This window comes from Necator americanus, chromosome I (assembly GCF_031761385.1).
Source record: "Necator americanus strain Aroian chromosome I, whole genome shotgun sequence".
Lineage (NCBI taxonomy): Eukaryota > Metazoa > Nematoda > Chromadorea > Rhabditida > Ancylostomatidae > Necator > Necator americanus.
Genome location: NC_087371.1, coordinates 30,075,030 through 30,099,597, shown reverse-complemented (window position 1 = coordinate 30,099,597; position 24,568 = coordinate 30,075,030). Strand labels below are relative to the sequence as shown.

The window sequence follows — 24,568 nt, the reverse complement described above, 5'->3', positions numbered from 1 at the left end:
ATGGATACTGGCGTTCCAATTTTTTGTTGTTGCCGACGAAACGCATATAAATATAACAACTACACAATGATCGGCCACGTACATCGATTTCTTCATCGTCGAATCGGCGCTGCCGCCGGCGAGACTCTCGCCGCCTCAAGTTCACAGTGCTTGTCTGGTCGTCACTGTACCAATCGAAACCCGTTCAGAACTATGTTTCATGGTGTATCTGTTCACACTGTTGCTACGAAAGATTCCCCTAATACTCCATATGAGGTTTGTTGATTTGTTTTCCAATTTTCTTTTGTTTTCTGTTTTCCCATTTCTACCCTGATTTTTTTGTTTTTGTTTTTTTCATTGACAAGTATATTTCAATGTTGGGTTGTGGCGAAGTTGTTTTCATTGTGAGGTGTTTTTTTTGTGGGACAACTTGGCGACGGTTTTTTTTTGGGGTTTGGTTCCCCCAAATTTGCGAGATCGATTTAAGAAACTGCATGGTTTGGCGGCTACACCTATCATTTGCGTCCTTGACTTGCACTTGTGGTCAACTTGTTTTTTTCTTAAATCAATCTGTTGTCCTTAACCTTTCGCAGATCCAGATGCCGCGTAACCGCAGCATCTCTCGATCCTCGGTTCTAATAATGGAGGCACACATGTCGTTTCTCCTCTTTGTGGATACTAGTTCTAAAGCTCAGCGCAATTTGTTCCAGATATGTTGGAGAAAACAGACAAGCATGTAGAATTCACACCTTGCGAAGGTCCCGCAACCTCAGATAATGATGACTTGCTTCTAAGCGAGTCATTATCCGTGCAAATTCTGCCACTCTTTCGAAAACTACACAAATTTTCCGAGACCTTACATACTGCAATGTGTCTGCGTTAAGAGTGTTTTTACGAGAGGTGAATACTCATCTTAAAATCTTCATCGCTGTCCAACAATAGCACTGGAATAGTACTTATGTTCACATTGGGAACTGCAGTGTGACGGATACCGGACGGTGCCATCTTTGTCAGTTCAGTTTGGTAGGTTAGCTACATCCGTCTTTTTTCTCCTCTCTTCTCGACCCCTTTCGATTCTAATGTTTATTATAGTTGCTGCGAACAATATATGAACATGCTGTTGAACACATTAGGTACCAATACCTATAACAAAGGCCAGGTGTGTCCCACTGGGTGAACACGATGCGCCTACAATTGGCACTCAGTGGTGCCCTCATTTACTGGCGCTCTAACTTTACGTTTTTCTCTTAGTAACTTTAGTTTACATGTCATAGATCCTCTAAGACTAATCCTTAGACCCTAGGGCCGCGACTGGATTGATTATTTACTTCGAGAAATGAGGTCGCCAGGGAGTGCCCTCTAACTACATAATTTTTTATTTTTATTTTTATTTCATTTTTCTTATTTTCTTATTTTTTTAATAGTTTCTCGTTGCTGGACTAAATACAGTACAAGCATAGGTGCGATAGGGAGAAGCCGGACCCACCTCAGGTGAAGAGGGTTTAGCCCATGGGGTGCAGCTCAAGTGAAGGGAGTACTTTCGCCAACCGTTCAAAATTAAAGGAGGTAATTTCACCAACCGTTTAAAAGTGAAGGAGGTCCCTTCCCCAACCGCTCAAAAGTGAAGGGGGTCAGAGCACCGGCTCCGACTATCGCATTTATGAGTACAAGATGCGCGCAAACTTTGATCGCCTGGGAATTTGGTGTTACCAAAAGTACAGTATCAGTATGAGTTATGTGCTCTCTGGGTAAATGTTTCAGTTTTTTTATGTCAGTGACCTTCTAAAATGATGTAGGCGAAATTTCTGTTTATTTAAATGACACTTTCAGGCAGCAATTCTTCTTTTAAACTCCCTACAATCAAATGCGGCTAACCTACAGAAGATAAGGGAGAAACGTGGTTTACTTCAGGAGACTAACATTCCCGACATGATCTCAAAGCTTAATATGTGCGGAATTGAAGTGAGGACGAGTAAGTTGGTTCGAAGATGCGGCAGCCCTTTTACTGATATCCTGTTTTTCTCAGCTTGATACCTTGGATAGCCTGAATGTGATTCATATCAGTGGAACTAAAGGGAAAGGATCGACATGTGCTTTTGTAGAATCCATTCTAAGAAAAGCAGGACTCAGGACTGGAATGTACACGTGAGTAGTGTCCTCATTATTCTATATTACCTTTCGAATTTCGTTTTTTTTTTCGGATTTCTTCTCAACGTAATTTCTTCGGTATTCTTAGAAAAAGTTTGATGTGTGATGCCATCATGTTCAGTTAGGATACAGAGCTGAGCGAGATGCCACTGCGCAATAAATGGCGCAGTAGGATCGCTCAGCTCTGCACCCTGACTGAATCTAACAAAAATCCCACTGTGAATGCAGCCGATTAACTCAAATGTATAAAATTTGCGTCGCTGTGCAGATTCGATCCTGTGTAAATAGGCTGGCGAGGAAAACTCGTTGATTATTTATCCCTCACTCGTGAACGCAGCGCGAGTACATGAGTCGTGCGTTCTAACGTATTTCGTAGGAAATAAGGCGGTTCCCACGCCATTTTCAGAACGATTAGAGAGGATTGAGTGGGCCTGGACTCATACTCATGATCTACATCCCAAACTCCGTATTTACCCATTGAAATCCTAACGTCATGAGTTTCGTGATACGCTTCAACCATTCTCACATTAGAAGTGGTCTAGAAAAATCGCATACCATATTTGTCAGGTCTTATTTTGGACTTTTATAGTATGCATTCAGTATTTATATAGCATAAATTCATATAATATGCATGGCTTTAAAGTTATGCCTTGAAGTTATGCTTTGAAGGGAATGTTTGGGTGTGATTTTTTTTTTTTGGCGTTGATTACTTTCAGATTAGATTAGCTGCGGGAGATCCTTGTCAGTCTGAAAAATTGCGTGCCTCATCAGGCCTAAAGATAAGTAACAATAATGTAATAAAACTTAATGTTATTAATCAGTTTTAGAGTAGTCGACAAAAAGCAGAAACAAAATTGAGCTTTTGAAAAACTGAGAGCTTGAGCTAAAAACTTAACACTTTTGAGTTGATCTCAAGTGGTTGATTCTAGCTGCATCTGTGAGCTGCTTTATTTTTCAGATCCCCTCATTTGGTGCATGTACGTGAGAGGATTCGTATTAATGGGAAAGCGATTGGGGAACTGCTTTTTGCAAAATATTTTTTCGATGTATACAACAAACTTAAGCAAGTGAGTGAATTTCTCGTCTAGTTTTGTTCTTTTTTCTTACTTTGAAGAGTAATGTTTATATGTTTTTTTTATTCCTGAATAGAACGTATCACGCCACTTATTTACTGTTGTCTTGTCAAAAAAAGAACAACATCTAATTCAGAACAGAAAACGCGGTGTTTAAATGCGTGAAGGATTCAGTTTATTTGGAGTATTTATCTAGAAATATTCCATGCATTTCGTTTACAAATGTTCTCACTTTTTTAAATATCTGCGAGCTATATTTGCCTTTCTTGTAATACTCGTTCCATCAGTTTTCAACTTCACGTTCACAGAACCATTGCTCCTTGATTTTTTCATGCTTAGATACATAACAAACGCAAATATCGTTTTTTTTTTGTTATAATATAAACTTTCATCAGGAGGTTGAGGGCGATATGCCGCCATATTTCAAGTTCCTGACTCTTCTTTCTTTTCACGTTTTCCTTGAAGAATGTGTGGATGTTGCTATAGTAGAAGTTGGAATTGGCGGAGAATATGACGCAACGAATGTTGTGGTGTAGGTTTCTTCTAGATGAATAGTAACTCTTCTTATCCGTCATTTTCGAATCTTCGGTCAATGTGACATCTCGGTCTAGGCATCCTGTTGTATGCGGAATCTCGACATTAGACATTGATCACACTTCTCTTCTTGGTGCCACTTTACCAGAGATAGCGTGGCATAAAGCTGGTATTCTAAAAAAGTCCTGTCCAGCTGTTGTTAGCCCTTTATGTCAAGATGCTGTCAACGTAGTGCTTGACAGAGCTTCGGAGCGCGAAGTGAGTTTCAGTAGTCTTTTCGGGTTTTAAAATCAATCTTTCGAACATTCCCTGTTTCATATTAGTTTTGGTTTATTTCTGTATGTTGGAAGTTTTTTTTCGTCAAGCTTCATTTGAGTACTTGCTTGAAGTTTAGACCTCAGTCAAAAATGCGCCGCCTTATCAATCTTATTCCTTCGCTACCGAGTGTGTATCTACAGGGATAGCAGGTGATCATCAAAAAGTCAACATTTCACTCGCATTACAACTCGCGAGAACATGGCTCAAGCAAACGGGAAGAGAAGGTACTGAAGTACCTGATGAGAATATTTTTCAAGCAGCCTTCATTTATTCCATTTTAAGCTGTACTCTTTCCCGATGCAAATAAAATTGATTGGAAGATCGGAGAGCCTTTCTTAGTGTCAGGCCCTGTTGTTGAAGCAATTGAGTCATGCCGCTGGAGAGGACGAAGTCAGATAGTAGATGTGGAACGTACTCGTTACTATTTAGATGGTGCTCATACACCGAAAAGTATGAAGGTGAGTTCTTTTCGTGTAGCTCTCCTAGTTACTGCTTAATTCCGCTTGTATTATCATAGGCCTGCTCGAATTGGTTTGGTCAAGCAGCGGTGAAAAATTCTCGGAAAAAACGTGTGCTTGTATTTCATTGTACTGGAGATAGAAATCCATCTACTCTTCTTCCCGTCTTATCCGTATGTTTCTTCTTGATTAGATCCATTCATTTTCTCAAGGCTAGTTCTTCGCTTGAGCTTTAACTTTTAACTCACTCTTCAAACGTGCTTCCAATAATTCACTAGTCATCAAAAATCTCAAAATCTTGACGATATGTTCTATGGAGTTGAGCCAGCTGTTGTTTGAGCACTGTTTCGAAGATTAATAGTTTGATATAAAAGTCCTTGAAGAAATTTTGTCCTATCAAGAATAATAAGTAGACATGTTACCAAATAACACCATTGCTGTTGTTCTGAGTCATCCCGCCGCGTACGGCTAGATTCACTCGGCATGCTTCGGAGTAAAAAAGTCAAAACCGTCATTCATATTCTTTTCCAAAATTTATAGCGCTTCATATAGTGGGATCAAAAGGAATGAAGCTCGGTGTGTCTGTGTGCAGTTTGATCCAAATGGGCCCAACACCGACTGCTTCCCCGAACTTCATTTCAACAAATGACGGAATAAATTATTTTACAGCAGGTCGCACCAAAGGGAAAAGAAAATGTAAAGATCGTTTTGTACCGGAGTTGTGGTCAAAGATCATAAATTTAAATTTCGAATATGTGTACCGAATATCAGGGTTACTGAAATAGATGTGCTTAAAATATTGCTTCGTTTTTGGTTTAGAGAACTTAGTATCTCCATATACCGCAATTGGTGCCTTTCTGCTTTTTTTGCGCTGTCTGGTTAAGATGTACAAATTTTTGATTGAAAGATTCCTCAGGAGTGTAATTCCACTATCTTAAGTCAAGGCTCGTTTTCCATATTGTTAGTGTTTCATTGTAAATTTTAGGACATTTTTCAGAAGCATGGTTTCGATTTTGCTTTGTTCTGTCCAACTGCTTTGACGGTGTTTCCGGACATTAAGTCTGATCTCACGAATTTTAATCAGTCTGCTGTAGATCAAAGAAAACGAAGTCAGCAATGTGCCTCCATTTGGAAGGATATTGCCACAGGGGTACGATGCAGTTTTTTTTTTTTAATATTAAGCCTTTATAAGTTCTTTATAAGAGTTCTTTATAAGAATAATTTTCAGGAAGTTTTGGTGTTTGACTGCATAACTTCTACCGTGAAGTGGATTGAAAGCCTTTCTAGGAAAGAATATTTGGATGTATTGGTTACAGGAAGTTTACATTTGGTAGGAGGTGTTTTATCCATTATCGAGCCGAACGCTGACTAGATTCCAGTATTTCGTGTACTTTCTTTGCTTAAACATGTACGAAAAACTGTGATTTTCTAGTCGTATCATTTTTCTCCAGACTGTGATATCTGCGTTGTTTGTCTTCTCAATTCTTTTTGTTTGTTTCTACTGATAGTTTCCTCTAACTCGGACCTCCCTGGTATTACAGCATCCGTTAATTTTTTTTATTCGGTTACGTCTTGAGATAATATTTGGGGCGAGCGAATAGTTTAGCAACTATAGTTTTGATGGTTTTGTTTGTCGGAATGCTTAGTTCTTCTCATTTTTCCTTCTTTTGTATAGTTTTCATCGGCTCTGTTACTTATCATTTTATAGTTTATGATTTTTTTCCGAGTCTTCTACTCGTTGTTCTTTCTCACGGTTGCGCACTTTGCTTATCACTTTGTCATGCCATGAATTGTGTATCAATATGGAAATTAGTTGTTTTTTTTTCTTGTGTAGGATTATTCATGATGTTTTGGAGTAAACTGTAATGGAGTCTATTTTTACTTCACGTTTGCATTTTGAATTGGCCTGAATCATTCGATCACTGGAGAGTACAAGAGAAATATCTTTCTTCACTATCTTTTCCGTGTAGCTGCAATCAAGATGTAGATGTACTTTAAAAAAATTATATTATTCTTGATGTTTATTGCTGTACACAGGGGTTGAATCAATGTGGGATTAAGAAACTATAAAATTTTAGGGGGTTTGCGTGTGTAAAAGAAAAAGTAAGTAATTGACCTAATACGTACATACATATGCCCCTAAAGTGTTAGTTCGAAAAAGAGAAATGTTGGATTTGTGCCCCATTTTCTCGTGTAATTGTCCACAATTGGGATTCATCATAGTCTTACGAGCTAGTGCTAGTGTACAATTATATTTGTGCATTTACATTTATGGATTTGTATACATAATTTTTCCGGGAATGTTTGCCCTTTCTCTCCTAAACATCGTTTTGGTAGCAGCGCAAAAAAAAAAGAACAGTTAGAGGCACTAGCCGTTTTTCCTATCTCCAGCTCCTTAGTTGTATTGTAAAGCTTCTCCGAGTCAATGTTAATGAAAATCTTTGTCGTCTCAATGCGACTAGGGATTCTTCAGATAATTTAACCCCAGGCACAATGTTAGCATTATTTGCGAACTCCGAATCAAACTATTCTACGTTAGAGTGCTGAGAGATTTGTTTTCGACAACATTTTTGGAGCGAACTATGGCGCTAAGTCAAATTAGTCTTCGTCTCTATGTACGCTGCTTCGTCCGGAAGCTGCCAATTTTCCTTAAAAAACAAATATCTCAGGTAGGAAAGAGAATAACTAGGAAAGAAAATAAAAATCGACAGCTAAAGCATCCATAGGTTCCTATCAGTGAGAAAAACATAGCTTAGAAATGAAATGGAGTTCAATCAGTTGAAATACAGATAATATGAGATGATAGTATGATGATGCTCTTAATCGATTATGTTTATGAAATACCTAGCCTGAAACGTATAGAGTAGGGATCATTTAATTTTTGTATTCACAAGGATGGAGTCGGACAACCCTAAATTGATGAAACTTCTTGTGTCTCAGGTAAATCTACAGCCTCCTGAGATCTCGTTTGCAATGTATCAGTTGAACGGATTGCGATTTTCAGGAACAATCACCACCACGTGGTAATTTTACGGTGTTGTTATTTTCGGAAGAAAAACTGACATATAGATATTTTAGAGAAGGCTCCTAGCTCTGCATCTTTTTCGACAAAAGATGAGTTTTCTATATCCTCAGAGTCGATAGAGGTATTACAAGATGAAGGTGTTCATGAAGAAGAACTAAAGGTTCTCAAGCATATCTATAGCTAAATTTTAGTAATAAGACATATAGTAAAGGAATGAAATGTTAGTGTGAAGTTGAACCGAGTACGGTTGAATACAGTTGAATACAGGTAGCACTGGGTAAGCTCACACGAATGGGTGCTCGAAATCAAATGTGGAGGAATAAATTTGTCGGCTTCAACGTAATTGTTGGTTATTTAACAACGTACGCCACTTATGCCAGATTCTGTCATTTCCTGGATCAGTACGGACGTAAGTTACCATATTTCTGTCTATTCATCATCCTCGAGCAGGTCAGAATTGTCCTCATCATCAGACAAAGCAAATTTTGATAGAAGCAAAAGAATCAGGAAGCCGCTCATGTTATTCCCTGGATAGATTTTCTTGTACTGCTTTAGTTACTGATATGCTGTTGTTCCGAAGTTGTGGTGACAAGCAGTGAAATAATGTATTAGTAACCATAGAAGAGGTGTTTTGGATTGTGTTAGGTCTGATCGATATTGTACCATGTCGTATTACTTGACTGATTCTTGCCTTTTTTTTATAAAGGCATCATCCCACGAATCTGAGGTGGTACGGATTTCAGGAGTGTTCTTATACGGGATAGTAGATTATGAAGAGGGGAAGTGGTTCCGTCCATTTTTCTTAATTGCCGTAAAAAACGGTCCGGAAGATGCGGCGCGTGCACAAGGCTGGCGCGCTCCAATCGAACTCGTTGTAGGAAATAGTGCGCCGGAACGCTCGACGCCGTACGCCGCCGACTTCCGGGCCTTTTCTACGGCAATTAGGAAGAAATGATGAACGGAATCACCCTTCTCTCAATAATAAACGATCCTGTATACAAATACTCCACCGGAAATCCGTACCACCCCAAATCCGTGGGGTGATGCCTTTAAGAACTCACTCGAACAAATTTCTCACTTGATGATTACAATCGCGCTCATTAATTGCCCTAATCAAAAAGGATAAAGGATGATGTCTGGTGTTAATCAATCCGGTTGGGATACGCTAACGCGTTCACTTCAATTCAGAGTCGTTTGGTTTTTATTAACGTGCGGCTTTCCTACACAATGACATTTAGGATGCCATTTTGTAGGAAAGATGTAGCCAGTCGATGTATCAAGTCAGTGTTTTTTTTTTCTCTTGGAGAAGTCTGGAACCTATTTTTGGCTTGCTTGGCAATAGGGCGGTTGTTCCCCTGTCGAAGATATAGCGATTTTTCTGTGCAGTAGCAATTATAAGAGTGTTAAAGATGAACAATTCCCTAAATCTGAGAACTGAAAAATTAAACACTTTCGTTCTATTATATTGTTAGTTCATAAAACATTATTACAATTATAAATATGCAAGTCTAGAAAATAACGAACATGATAAGAAGTATTAGTTCGGTTGTATGCATTGAGAACGAGAACGAGCTATATAGAGCTATCAGATAGCTATAGTCGGATCAAAACGACATGAAACACGGACAGTTACCTAAGCGAGTGCGTTCGAAGCGCCGCGTTTGAGAGTAGCGGTTGGAGTCGTGTAAGGATCCTCGCTACCGCCACCCATCATGTGCAGTCTACGCTCCCACCTCGATTCCAACCGCTGTTTCCACAGCGCCGCTTCGAGCACAGCCGCTTAAGCAACTGTCCGTGCTTCATGTCGTTTTGACCCGACTCCATATATAGCAAACTGCACGGTTATATGGCTCAAGATTCCCATACATTGCAGGAAGGTGCTGTTGTCCAACACTCATAATTTGAAAGGTCAACTGCCTGAAGGGAGCTTGGAATCTTTGAGAACAACCATTCGTTTCGTCATACTGAACTTCCTAGCACTGTCGAGTGAACTCCAGCAAGCCGCCCTGTCTAAGCTTCTACGGCATATCTGTGTTCCGTTTGCTGCGCTGCAGGAAACGCGCATCAGAGAATAGCCAGCTCTGAGGTGGCCACTGTCGACGCAAATGCGAAGATGAGACTTGAACAATAATCCGATGTGCTAGAAAAGTGACGCTATCAGCTAACGTGGCAAGGGTCAACTCTTTTGACTCCTGAAGAGCAGCCGAGGTGGCCTTTGACCCCTGAAGAGCCGCGCAAGCGGAAGATTAGGATTCTCAAACTTCAACTCGACTACGCTCTGAATATTCCTCAATCGAGTATTTAGAAATCTAGAGCTGTCTGGAAGGTCGCTTTCGACTTTGACCACCGCCCAGGTCTTTCCACGTTTAGAGTACGGTTCCACAGAAGAAACTGAAGAGTCTTTCTTCAACCGAAAATCGACATGTCTGAAAGACAACGAATGCAGAAATTCTACCAACCTATATTTATTTATTTTGGAGTACGGACCATAAAGAACTTTTGCGATGATTCCTTTGCAGAGTGCATCCAGGACTCTAAAGGGGAAACTTTTCCGGTTCTATTGACGCGGAAGAAGTTTGCCTTAGCATCTGTGAAAACAAAATTCACGTATAGTTCTGTATGCGCCTCCCGTAGCATTGTCGAGTTCAGTCAGGAAAAGCGTGTGAGAAGGAAGATGCGTCGCCGGCTGCAAAAAAACCGCCAAAATGGATGAACGTCAACAGCGAAGGAATTTGAAAAGGAGCGGGAGATTAAGAGCCCACTGAATGTCTATGCTTTACTAAAATGATGTAGCGGCAAAAAAAAAGATGGTAAGTTCCACAACAGAGGCTGTTGGCGAAGCTACCCTACCAATTTGGAGGGATCACTTCAAACATTGCTAAACCAGCAAGCTCCATCAGCTCCTAAACTCAATCACTTTTATAGACCGATATATGTGGTTAACGAGGAACCAACGACCGAGTCGGAGGTTCGTCTGTTCCCAAAAGATGGATAGTGAAAAATCTTGTTGACACGACGGAATTAGCGCAAAAATGCTCAAGTATCTTCCTCCGTCCGAGATTCGTGAGATGACAAAGATCGCCTGCTTAATATGGATTGACGAAAGGTTATCTGACTCGTGGAGACAAACTGTCGAAGAATCTCATTGTTGCGTGTTATGTATAAGGTCTTGGAGGGAACAACGCGCGACTAGCACGCCGCCTATCGATCAGGTTGATCTACGATTGACTAGGTGTTCATCATCAGGAGAGTGATCGAAATGTGGTAGCGGTATTCGAACCCAATACAATTAGCCTTTCTGGACTTCGAAGCCGACTTTGACTCTCCACATCGAGGCTGCCTTCTCAACGCAATTCCCGGCAATGGAGCACCAGTTCCTTCGTCTACATGATGACAAGAATAAACGAACAACTGCTGCAGTTCGAACACCAGCCGGATGTCTAACACCGTTTGAAGTGGTAACTAGAGTAAGGGAGTGGGCAGTAGCAGGACCCTTTTTGTTCAAGTTTGCCATTGATCATGCGAAGAACAGTCGATCGGTGCCTTGACGACATCATCGTAACACCACCAGAGCACTAAAGCGATCTATGACCGATCGACTGTTGCTATATTTGCGGAAAGCAGTAGGTAGCTTCAACATGTTGTCAATCTTGTATCAAAAATAACTGCAGCCTATCGACCACGTCTACGCCCTGATATGTGCGAGCAGATTGGGTCTCTTCGAGACCCCGAACGAGAATCACAGTGGACGGACAACCGATAGAACTCGTCGATGAGTTCTGTTACCGAAACTCCATGTTCAACGGAGAGGGGGACCTTGATTGCTCACACTTTTGAGTTGCATTTCGGCATCAATTAGAAGTGTATCCGCTTGTTTATTCGTTCATTAGTTGTTTATTACATAGTTATCCATAAGCAAATAATACAAACTTACATCATAAGAAAATGAGTAGCATATACATAAGTTAGTCCGAGCTAAGATGAAAATCAAATGCTAATTTTTAATTTAAGCTTGACTTTCACGGCTATTTTTGACATTGCCTCTTGAAGAAAATGTCACTTGCTACGCTCTCCCTTAATTTCGTCAAAACAAATTTCAGTTGGCTTCGTCATAGCTTTCGTCACATGTATGTTCTTTATTGGTCTTCCTTTGGTGTACTTAGAGATGGCACTCGGACAGTTCACAACGCTGAACGCAGTCGCTGTTTTTAAGAGAATCGCGCCTATCGCTTCAGGTGCATCATCTTGTGACTTATCTCTTACGCTTTCGTAGACACTTACCTCTTGTTTCTTTTTTCTTTTAGGACTTGGCGTGTCGATGTTGTTTCTGAGTCTTATCGTAGCGATCGTGGATTACTCGATGCTGTTCTCTTTCATTAGTGTTCTCGGGAATGCTGTGCGGGTGGACACTAATGAAATGCCATGGCATCGCTGTTCCAATCGAGCAGACGGTCCAGGCGAGGAGTTTTTTTTTTTTTTGAAATTGTGCAAAGGTGAACAATAGACTGCTCTTTATCCGGGATCACGGGCGCTGTATGTTTTCAAATTTCATGGATGACGAAAACGCAATGAATTCAGGATGCAGACAACCCCAACCCTGTCCCAAGATCTATGAAGAAGACTTCTATGACGAAGAATCTCCTGTCGTACAAAACCAACAAGATCTTACGTATTTTTTTGATATTTCCGACTCATCGGATACACAACATCCTATGAAGTAACGCGTGTTCTAGGTTCTGATCCAGAAAGGTGGTTATAGCGATAACATTTAGATTAATCGGTGACCAATGTATTCGACCGGAGTTCTACACAATTTATAAGTCCCTTCACAAAGAAAGAGTCCAGTATCTACCTTATGTTGCGACACAACGTTCCATTCCAGCGCTAAGTTTTTTGTAAGGATTATTTTCTGTTTCGTTTCTGGTGCAGAATTAAAATAAAATCAAGTTGAAGATTTAAAGGCAGCGTTTCACGAATCTGACGTGGTAAGGGAATTCACGCGAAAAGCTAGAAGTGGGGTTGTAGGTTGCGGGATCCGATCTGGTTCCGCTCGTCTCTCCCTAAATGTTCTTAAAAACGGCATGGGAACCGCATTAAATCCTACGAGGTACGTTAGAACGCCCTTCTATTTACACTCCCCGGTCTCGTCAGCAGCCTGTTCAACGGTTTTACTTGAATAGGGTAGTGAGGAGACCTCATTGATCTTCGACTGCTCGCAGATGGATGGGGCGCGTGCATAAAGGAGGCGCGTTGCAACTGATTTCGTAGGAAAGAATGGCGCCTTCCACACCGTTTCTCACATTTTCTTAGGGGAGGATGAACGGGACCATGCCCGCTCTCGCTATGTACAACCCTATCTCTACCTCTTCTCGCGGATTCCCTCACCACGCCAGATTCTTGGTACGCTGGCTTCAAGAGAACCTGCGGACCACGCCCTTAATAACAAAATTTGTATGTATTTTTTTAAACAAACATTTCTAGAGGAATTCCTCTTCTATTATTAATATTGTTTTTAACTATTTTAGTGCCATTTTCCTACGTGAAAGCGTGAGACAAATAAATAATGAGAAAATTTAAAATTTATTACTACCTACTGTTCAAGTAAAAACGGTCTCTGCATCGGTAGTTTTCTTTTGTAGTAGTTAAAAGCTACTGAGAAACACGTTAATTTTAACTGTGTTAAGTGGGACGCTTCATTTTGTAACACTTATACTGTATCAACTGCTTACTATAAGGTTGCCAACTTTCCAGGCTCAACAAAGTAGGAATGGAAGATTTTGGTACGATGGCGTTCCGCTACCCTTCAACTGAGGACATTTTCACACATTTCTTAAGTTGGTTACTTATTCTAGTAGTATCAGTGCAAGGAAGACCGTTTCTACTGAAGGTACGCTATTTGCTGACGACGAACACATTCCTAAACTGAATTGCTTACTATTCCGAAGGCTCTTGGTGGAGACTGTAGCACGTGCATTCCGCACGAAGTTTGCTACAAGCTATAAATCACGCTGTTTTCATGTTTTGTTCGAGAACAGATAGTGACTAAGGATAAGGATAAAGGATAATAAAGTGTCTGGCGCAATTATCTGGTTGGGATCCCCCGACACGTTCACTTCAATTCAGAATCGTTTAAGGTTTACGAACGTGTATCTGGCTTATAAAGTGACTTGTGGGGGCTAGTCGATGTGTCAAGTCAGTGCTTTTATCCTCCCAGACAAGTCTGGTACCAATTTATCGACCCCGGAGGGATGAAAGGCTTGGTTGGCACTAACTTGGTTTCGAACTATCGGCTGACCGTGCACACTCACAGTGGAACCTCTTACCGACCGCGTTGCACTCACTTCACTCACCCACTCAGGGTAACACTCAAGAGCGTGACAATGTAGCACAGTCCTAACATTTTGTTATAATAACTATCTGAAAAGGGGCGGGTGTGATGTAGCGGTTAGAGGTTCCGCTTCCTGCACGATCGATCGGAGGTTCGAATCCGCCCTAGTGCTCACCAAGCCCTTCATCCCTCCGGGGTCGATAAATTGGTACCAGACTTGTCTGGGAGGATAAAAGCACTGGCTTGACACATCGGCTAGCCACCGCAAGTCATTGTATGGACCAGTTACACGTTCGTTAACCTCAAACGATTCTGAATTGAGGTGAACGTGGTGGCGCATCCCAAGCGAATTGATTAACGCCAGAAACTTTATCCTTTAACTTTAACTACCTGAAGTCGATTTTATTCTGTCATGAAGTCAGAGTTATGAAGACTAAAAGTGGATAGATAATGAGAGCAATGTATGAGAGTAACAAAAGACTCGTAATAGGGATGAAACAATGATTATATTATGATAGCCAGGTCAAATCGAAATGAAGCGCGGTGCAGTTGCGTAAGCGGTAGCGCTTGGAGCGGTGAAGCGCAGCGGTTGGAATCGAGGTGGGACCATCGCGAACCGCAGCACTGAACGGTGGTAGCAAGGGTCCTGCCTCTAAACCCTAAATGCTGCGCTCCACCGCACCGCTTCGAGCGTTGCCACTTACGCAACTGCACCGTGCTTCATGTCATTTGACTCTACTATATGTGACAGGGTAAATCCTCCCCATTGATTCGGCAATTGCCCTCGCTTGGCTTACCGAAAGGTCTCGCACTAATTTTCCAACGCATCCGCTTAAGTTGCGTGGTCTCCATTAGATTTACCCCCCGTTCGCTGCTTTAGGACGCAGGCCAGTGCCAAGCTCAGCGAGTAAAATGTAGTTGGCTTGGCACTGGCTGTGTTGGGGATTGGTGAACACTTTCTCATCTTGCTGATTCTGTCTTAAAAAACGCGTAGGTTATCATGGATTCTTGCCTTTCCATGGTTTCTCCCGAACTCCCCGTTATTGGTGTTCGGTTCGGGTGTGGCGCAGTCAGTTAGAGGTCCGTTGTAACCACACGGTCGAGGGTTCGAAACCGCCCTAGTGCAAACCAAGCCTTTCATCCCTCTGAGGTTGATAAATTGGTACCAGACCTGTCTGGAAGGATAAAAACACTGACCCGATCCTCTGCTGGCCTCCGGAAGTCATTGTATAGGCCAACACGCGTTCCAAAACCCCAACGATTACGGAAACGCGTTGGTGCATCCTAAGTGGATTGAGACGCCAGTGACTTTATCTTTTCTCCTTTTGTGTATGTCGCAAATTCAGACATATCAAGTTAACCTTGCTGCAGATGTGCATTGCGATCACAATTATTTTCAATTCGATCATGTTAACCGTGTTATCTATTATGCTGTTTGCAAAATTGGATGCCTTCATGGAAATTGGAAGAAAACTTTCCCTTGGACCAGATGTATGGGCAACTGCTGTACTAGTGGTTGGTTTAGACTAATATATTATAGTGATTCACCTATTTTTTTGGTTCAATTAAATTTGTGCTTCAGGTACTGAACACGTTGCGGGTTGGACAAGGTGGTCTATTTTTTCTCGGTGCTCAGAACAAGTTCAGCAACAACCTTGCAGTGTATGCCATTTTCTACTTGCAACTTTACATTATTGTAAGATTCATAAGCAGTATAGCGTACACATTCACTTTCTAATAATCTGCTCATTCGATGGACCACAGATCGGCTGTTGTTTAAAGACGGCGTACCATGAATTTGACATGAATCTTGATCATGACATGAATCTTGATCACGTTGACTCCTTTTGTTCTTCGAAATAATCGGCCGAGCGCTAGTAATTTTCTATACTTCATCTTTCCACCCCACTTTCATTTCTTTCCCATTCACAGAAAAAGAAATTTAGGAGTGAACCCGCAATCTATGGATGATTTGCGTGGGTCAGCCAATTTATCAGGATATCAATGTGATTTGACAAATTTTTGTGACAACCAAGTTGTCCAGCTAAGAGTGGTGAAAGCTCGCTTTACTTTGGCCGGTGTAGAAAAAATTTAGATCTAATGATGATTTGTTACGGGTACTCTAAATCAGATCATGAATGTTATGGAATGTGAATGATAATTACACTGGTTCTGAGCAAGATTAATAAGAATTCATTCCTAAAAAGTCTTATTCTTCAGTCGTTTTGTCGGAATTAAAAACGTCCGGAAACACTTCTGATTTTATCTTATCATTGTTTATTGCAGCGATGCCTTAGCAGTAACTATTTATTTGATGTGTGCGATCTTCTTGTACTCAACAGTGCATGTGTTTTTGAAAGCAACTGGAGCTCCCTTCTTATTCAAAGGTTCCATGCGAGATTACATATCTTTCCGTGAGTGGAATATGAATAGCTTATATCGAAACCTATTTCTTCCAAACTTCTTACTACTCAAGTTTACAAATATCTAAAATTTCTGCATTACTCAACACTTCCTAACGTTGGAGGACGGTTTCAACTACCTAAATCTCCAAACACTCAAAGCAACTTTTACATTAACATGTTATGAAGTTTTTGCACAACAAAACATGTAAGCGATAGGATTTTTATAACAACTATTTAACAAAAACATGGTCATGGCCCTGCTCAGTTCCCCCAGTCATCCTGACAAACGGCAGAAACTGAAAGTGGTTAATTGCGTTTGTTCCTACGAGGCACTTGAAGACGCTTAAGACTTGTTCGCGCGCAGTTTCCACGAGCGAACTGTCGAAGATCAAACAAGGTCTCCTCAGGAACCTATTTAAAGGCATCACCCCACGAATCTGTGGTGGCACGGATTTCAGGTGGAGTATTCGTATACGGGATCGTAGATTAGGTGATTCTGTCCATCTCTTCCTAATTGCCGTAAAAAAACGGCCCGGAAGATTCAGCTTCGAGCGTTCCGGCGCTCTATTTTCTACAAGGAGTTCGATTGCAGTGCGCCAGCCGTGTGCACATCTTGTGTGCATCTTCTTGGCTGTTTTTAATTAGGAAGAAATAGACGGAATCACCCACCTCTCCATAATCTACTATCCCGATTCTGAATACTCCACCTGAAATCCGTACCACCTCAGATTCGTGGAGTGATGCCCTTAAGTGGAATCAATTGATTGGCTGACGAAGGGACCGGAACGTGTAGAAAGGGGCGCGTTTTGAGGCCCCTCCTAGGAGCAAACGCCGTTCCCACGCCGTTTTTAACGACGATTAGGTAGAAGGAGAGTGCGGCTACGCTCATACTTACAATCTATACCTCGAACTCTCCCTTGCCGACTTTTTTTTTTTTTTTGAAAAGAGACCCAACTGCGTCAGTATTGGGATATGCTGCGTTTAACATTTTGAGTTTTTGAAAGCTTCAAACTCATGAAGTTTCGAATATTCAACACTAACTAACTCAGTGTTTCCGCTATCGCACAATCTTAGAGATCAAGCGCATAATTTTACACCAAATAGTTTTTTTTACTGGTACGGTATAAAAAAGAATCTGATGTTTTAGTGCTACATACGAAAAATAACACGAAGTTGATACCTTACTCAGGTTTTAGTGGACAAAAGCAGAAAGGAGTCGTTGTATTCACAGTTCTTTGTTTATTGGACCACAACTGCTGAACTTATCGTGTACAGACCGTATGAACCTTTTCTGCAGTTGGCTATGTCCTGCGGGTACACTGCTCTTGTCATTAATAACATCGTAAGTGATACTCATTTTCTACACTCGTTCGATAGGACAGATTTACAGTTTAGTATCACTAGCCAGCTGAAGTTAAAAGATTTCTATTAAGGCTGTTGTACTAGAAGTAGTGGCATCGTCATGTGTGACATCACTTGACTTCCTTTCCGATGAAGCTTCAACAAAGGCTATCATGAGATCAGCCACCTTCCTTATTGCGTTATGTTCCTTCTTCCTTAACAGTGAGGTGAGCTCGGTGCTCGGTAATTTTATTTCTCTTTTAAGAAAACATTTTCTTTAAGTTGGGCTTTGCAACAACAGTTACAATCGAAAATACCGTTATTCCTGCGGCTACAGCATTTGTTGTACTGTCTGAGCTTATTGTTGTCGGTGTTATCTACGGATTCCCAAGGGTTTATGCGAACGTCTTGAGTATGAGTAGTCATGAGGTTGGTGAAACAATGTCATGCCTCTAACATCATTGATATTTGTTGAAGAAAAAATCCTATAAAGTGCTAATTTGCACAATTTTTTCTTTTTTTTTTTGCATTAACATACTAAGGAAGCGTAAACCATGAATTGCTGCACGAAAATTTGTAACTATATGTACTACTGTACCTTCTAGACAAATATCACTACTTGTTCGAGCGATTAACATCCAGTATATCACAGAAACTGTAGACTACACGATACTGTACTATGTTATATATGCATAATAGTTTCAAAACGACATGAAACACGGTACAGTAACGTAAGCGGTTGCACTCGAAGCGGTGCGGTGGAGCCGAGCGGTTCGGATCGAACGACGACGCTTGCTGGCACTTTTCTTCGTTGCAATTCGCGTTCGTATCGTGCTTCATGTCGTTTTGACCCGACTACGTACTGTATATAGTTGGGTCAAAGCGACATGAAGCACGGTGCAGTTGCATAAGCGCCGTGCTGCAGCAACGCGGTTTTTACCCACTCGCAGCGTCCCGCGATCAGTCTGTTTGGCAATTTTCCAAAGTGAAGTGGAATAACATCATCTGAATCAGTACTGGCCCCAATTTCTTGGGTTTTTTCATTCTTTTTGCTTTTGTTTCTTTTTCTTTCGTCTTTTTTTTGTTTTCTTTTTAATGTTTCTGTTATGTTTGCTGCATTTGCTTTTGTAATAGAGATCTTTATTATATCTGTATTGTTCTTAAGTTATTGTATTGTCTTTGTTCATGTATTTATTTTCACGTTAATTTTCTCTTTTTTTTTGTTTACAAGGAGGGGAAGGTAGGCGAAGAAACAAAAAAAAAAACATTAACGGCATCACCCCACGAATCTGAGGTGGTGCGGATTTCAGGTGGAGTATTCCTATACTGCATAGTAGATTTTGGAGCAGGGGGTGATTCCGTCCATTTCTTCACAATTGCCGTAAAAAACGGCTCGAAAGATGCGCGCATGCACAAGGCTGGCGCACTCCAATCGAACCCGTTGTAGAAAATAGCGCGCCAGAGCACTCGAAGCCCGTATACGAATACTCCAACTGAAATCCGTACCACCTCAGATTCGGTCTGTGATGCCTTTAGCATTGAAATAAATACGATTTTGAACCAAATTTCAAAGCAAGACAGGAAAGAAATAACAATATAACAAAGGAATGCAATGATTTAGCAACAATACAGATGCAATATAGATCTCTTTAGCAAAAGTAAATACACCAAACATAACAATGATACTAAGAAAAAAGGAAACATAAAAGACGAAGAGAACCGGAGAGAAAAGCAAAACGAATGAGAACAAACAAAAAATTGCAGCCAATATTGGTTCGAGTGACGTCACTTGGCGAAAATTGGCAAATTGCCAAGCACATCGCTCGCGAGCCGTCTGCGAGCGGTCAAAAACCGCGCTGCTCTAGCGGGACCGCTCGTGCAGCTACCCTGTGGTTCATGTCATTTTGACGTGACTATACCACATTACCGTGTACTACTGAAGCAGAATTCTTGGACTTTCAATCAATTAAATCAGCATTCCAGAATAGTTCTCGGTTTGTAAATCCACGGTTATACAACAGACTACTTGGCTATTCTTTTCGGGTCAGGCAAAAGTGTTAAGTGATCGTTTTTGTCTTCTCATGTGAGACTGGTACCGACGGACCGGGGAGGGGAATTGGAGGATCGGTTGACCTAGGTGCAGGATCGCGAGAATATAATTACGCGCACCTTACTGCCCACCAATGTTTGCTATCACTGATGTGTACTAGCACAAATAACTGATCTGTGTGAAGTCCTTAGAGACCGCTAGGAGCGTCCACCTACCTTAGATACCTACTTTGAAAAATCTTAGCCGCACATTTTATCAAGAGTGTCAAACTTATCAGGCGATTCATACGTCAACTCGAAAATTCTCCCAAAATCAAGTGATTACTTTTTCGTCAAACACGCTCACGGATTTCCTGTTTATCAGAGAGCTTACTGCGTATAAAGGACTGTTTTAAAATTATTACCACTCGGTTTTTGATCGATCTGCTTGAGCTGAAGCCAAGGTTGGTATTTGTTTATTAGCCAACAGTTAACGTTTCGGCGTTATCGCCTTCGTCAAAGCCTGGAAGCACAAGCAAATCGATCAAAAGCTACGTATTCAACATGCCAAGACTTGAGGACAGTCGAAAATGGGCGTTACCTCTCAATTCTTATTTCCAGGAAGAAGACAAATTAATGCGACGAGTATCGAACTTATTTCATCTCTATTTTTGGAGGGCGTCGCCTTTTTTCATACTTGTAAGTGTCTTCACGGCTACTACGGTTGTAAGAGTAAGAAACAGAAGAATCTAACTTCTATGATTGTATCTTAGAAGTTATAGTTATATGATTGTATCATAGAAGTTATAGCTTACGCGATATGCAGACACCACCAAAAATATAGTAGGGTCAGAACGACAGGAAGCATAGTGTAGTATTGCGGCTGCGCTCGAAGCGGTGCGGCGGGTTGCGGTTAGAATCCAAGGGGGGCTCCTGCTGACGCCTTTCCTCGCTACAGTTCGCCACGGTGGCATCTCGAATCCAACTGGAACGCCTGCGATTCGCCGAAAATCCATTCGGACGCCCCATGGCCAATTCTTCTCATTCGACAAGGTGGAGCACAAAGGTGGCACGTTGGAATAGAGGACGTCGTAAGGAACCGCATTCCGAAGCCGTCTGTTTACAGTGATGGATGGAGAGATGAGCGAGATCCCACCCGTTTTTGCAATCTACGCCCCGCATCGTCTCTGGCCCCCGGAAATCCATACTACGTCAGATTCGTGGGATCATGCCTTTAAACTGACATAAAGAGGTGTAACCAGAAGACCGCGGAAGCTCAGATGTGGCGGGGCGAGTAGTAATGATAGCATATCGTTTGATTTATGAAAATATGACTTGTTAGATGCTGACGCAAACGTAGGCGTAAGCGGTAGATCTAAATGTGATGATTGCAGGCTTCGCTTCTGTACGCTTATCCACATCCTCCGGATTCTATGGGGAAGGCAGCATGGTTCATCATAGTTCTCATACTGATGCCCACAGCGATTGCTTGTTATAAGGTGGGTATTCGGAATTGTCGATTTTTCAAAAGTTGCCACTTAGAAGACAGTTTATAGTGACATGTTGAGTATTTATACTCTGAAGCAAATACTATCTTTTATCTTAATCATTTATTAGAATTATATTGTTCGCATATTTTCATTTCCGTAGATCTTTAATGTTCTTGCTTGTTGACAAAAAACGGCGGTCGATACTCGAAACAAAGATAGGAACAATATTTGTATCGTGAAGAACATGCGTACAGAACAGAATACAAATTTTGTATTGTACTTGTAATTATATGTTCTTCACGATATGGATGAATTGTATTCATGTTCGGTCAAGGGTCAAAGGTACCGTATCGCTATTTTGACGCGGTGCGGAACGCACAGCGAAAGCGTAAAGCTCGGGCAGTAGATTGCGAAACCCAGCGCAATTCCACTCATCGTTCCCTCTTCGTTAAAAACGGCATGAGAACCGCTTTATTTCCAACGAAGTACGTTAGAATGCGCCTCTATTACACGTTACGTTCTATTACATGTCCCATCTGCAACCTGTTCATTGGTTTCACTCGAATAGCTTAGTGAGGAGACATCACCGATCCCCGACTGCTCACACCTGGACGCCGCACGAGCCCAAGGGAGGCGCGTTCTGACGCACCTCGTAGGAACAAACGCCATTCCCACGCGGTTTTTTTTTACGACGATTAGGGAAAGACGAACGGAATCGTGCTGGGTTCCGCAATCTACTTTCGCTGTGAGTTCCGCACAACGAGGAAATCATGACACGTTGTCTTTGACCAACGTTCATAAGTGTGTGCTTTCAAATCGTTCAATCGTCAAATGTCTTCAAACGCATCAGAACAAGACAACAACGGCTTTTCTGCGTTAACCGTTAGCCCAATCTCAAGCAAATATAAACAATATAAACAACAACTAAACAAAACAACAACTAAGGTAGAGAGCTATTCTGCGATTCACTTTGCTTCGAATACTTTAAAAATGTTTCAACATCAATCGGAGGAGTTTACTATTCTGATTTACGAAAGTTTGAAAAAAAAACCATCTGTTAATGTTGGATTAGAACATGATATGGATGATATTGCTTCATACATCGCGATTAACGTATCCATCTTTAATGAAAAGTTCTGAAGCAGGGTTGGATGTCTTCTTATTCTCTTGCTTACCATTTCCATTTAGCGTATCCTCAGCTTCTTTATACATTTTCACTTCAGGTTTCGCACTTCTTTAGTCGCATTGGGAATATACGTCTCCTATTTGTTCCCGATTATAATCTATGGGGACCGCGTATGGCAGATGACCGTGCAAATGCAACTAGAATAATACGAAAGGTTAAACTTACTCTCATCAAAATGTTGCTCTTATTTTTAAATATACAAGCTAAAGTTGCAGAGCAATCGGCGGAAATATAGTAGGGTCAAAACGTCGCGAAGCACGGTGCAGCTGCGTGGGCGGCCTCGCTTGAGGCGGTGCGACGGCGCGTAGCGGTTAGAATCTGGGCGGGACCCTTACTGGTACCATTTTTCACTGTAGTTCGCGATTGGTCCCACCCCGATCCTAACCACTATATGTCACTTCCTGCGCAGCCGCTTACGCAACTGCACTGTGATTCATCCCCTTTCGACCCTACTATAGGTACCTCCAACAAAAAAAAACACAAGAGCTAAACTCGTTGCTTTTTTAGGTTCACGTTAATTGTTGTTCTATTTACGCTAGTCGTAGTCCTAGTTAAACAAGTGCATTCTTTCATTTCTCATTTTTAGCTGCAAATTCCCGTAGCATGGTAGCCACCGAAGTAACAAATGCACGAAGTGAAATTTAATAGTCATAATTAATGAAAAGATCCATAACATTGAAGTCGTCGTTGCCTACAAACTTGCATTAAACATTTTTTCAAATTTCTGTGTCCATGAATTTCCAAAATAAGTTTTCATAAGTGGATAATTTCTCATTTTCGAGACGATATGCTGGGAATACAAGCATCACGCTATTGAAATTGTAAAGAAAACCGCATTTGCAAAAAAAAAGATCAAGCTTTTTTCCAATTACAGCAAGAGGTTGCTTCAGATTCAGATTTGATGTTCAGGCACATCGAAAATTGAAAACAGGGATAAAATAGGAGAGAAGGGATAAATTAAAATGTCACACTGATTAGTCCAGGCGTCAATTGAGGGCTGTGATAATCGCCCCCGAAATATTGTTATCAAACCTGGTACCACGTAAGGAACTCCTCTAGAATAAAATCATTGAATGACACACTATCTTAGGCTATCTATCCCTAAATGCTTGCAAAATCCTCGTTTGAGTGTATCTTCAAACGCCGATCAACGTTAGCCGATCGGTCACTTGCATCAACCATCGTCTGAACTTTATATGGTAAAGTAAAGTAAGGTAACTATAAGTAGTCCTGTTTCATAAATTTTTCCCGCAAAGGTGACAGTAGGTCTGAAAACCCTGTCCTAACTTTCGATATTTCCGCGAAGTGTCGCATGAATTTGCACCAGAGTCAGGTCTAAACCAATCAAAAGCATAGAGCAGCTGCGTGAAGTTCCGTGGTCGAAGCTACGAGGCGGCAGATTGCTATCGAGGTGGGAAGCTTCGCAAGTTAACTCGGACTGTAGAGATCAATGGATCTAATGTTGTTCCCACCTTGATCTTAACCTCTAACTCTACAACCTCACTTCGTGTGAGGCGCTCACGCAACTGTTCTCTGCTTCATGTCGGTTCGGTTTGATCCATGCATACTAACGAACACATTCCATTCGCACATTATTTCAACCCGTGTTGTGGCGGGGATTTTGCAGAAAAAAAAACATTTTGCAGCCCTAGGGCGCCTCTCGCGAATGAAGCGAACACTCTAAGCTGGAAAGTAGATTTGAGTAATTATTCTATCACATCAACTACTATCAACTATGTACACCATTCAGATCACTCACTTGAAATTTATCAAGTCAAGATCTGTAAAATATGCACATTATCCAAATCACTGCCTGAAAATGTACTTCGGCAGGTCATCTCATTAAATTTCACTTAAAGTTGAAACAAGAATATTTTGATTAGGAGTAGTTAATGAGACATACACAACCCTGATTTCTACTAGCTCGTGTGCCGTTTGCTCTGGTGCAGAAAACACGCATCAGAGATCGGCCTGTCATCAGTATCGGAGGCTACACTATCTAATGCGATGATGCTGATGAAAGGAAAGTAGGTGGCTGTGCGATAGCTGTAAAGAACGAGGTCCCGAGACAGGTTCCGCATGTCAGTGTGGTGTGCCGGAACCAAGAAGCAATGAGACGGGTACAATAACGTCAAATGGGAATGAAGAGTGATTAATGATACGCACTCGAGTTAATGATGCACGGATACTACGAAAGTTTTAGAGAAGCTGTCCAAGAAGTATATGAGACGTATAGAAAAACCCTGCTGCCATAG

The 24,568-nt window shown here is 41.4% G+C and overlaps 2 protein-coding genes across 3 annotated transcripts; both read left to right on the top strand.

Annotated features, from left to right (window-relative positions):
- RB195_007308 (uncharacterized protein) lies at nt 1–5,882 on the top strand (the record flags this gene model as incomplete). Of its 2 annotated transcripts, none has more annotated exons than XM_064180862.1 (11): nt 1–255; nt 1,810–1,941; nt 2,006–2,124; nt 3,086–3,194; nt 3,596–3,732; nt 3,812–3,992; nt 4,129–4,276; nt 4,335–4,510; nt 4,570–4,683; nt 5,508–5,660; nt 5,739–5,882. In XM_064180862.1, 11 exons carry the CDS (start codon nt 1–3, stop codon nt 5,880–5,882), a joined length of 1,668 nt encoding a protein of 555 aa, XP_064037699.1. The 2 variants fall into 2 exon arrangements, with proteins under 2 accessions (XP_064037699.1, XP_013293017.2); XM_013437563.2 differs by having other exon boundaries at nt 67–255.
- Nucleotides 5,883–7,405: 1,523 nt separating this feature from the next.
- RB195_007307 (uncharacterized protein) lies at nt 7,406–22,923 on the top strand (the record flags this gene model as incomplete). The annotated part of the gene is made up of 19 exons (XM_064180861.1): nt 7,406–7,450; nt 7,515–7,533; nt 7,589–7,695; nt 7,803–7,944; nt 11,636–11,770; nt 11,840–11,992; nt 12,114–12,252; nt 12,308–12,430; nt 13,287–13,422; nt 15,235–15,378; nt 15,446–15,525; nt 16,150–16,277; nt 17,465–17,610; nt 17,702–17,836; nt 17,892–18,038; nt 20,259–20,336; nt 21,032–21,136; nt 22,351–22,467; nt 22,900–22,923. 19 exons carry the CDS (start codon nt 7,406–7,408, stop codon nt 22,921–22,923), a joined length of 2,103 nt encoding a protein of 700 aa, XP_064037698.1.
- Nucleotides 22,924–24,568: the final 1,645 nt, after the last annotated feature.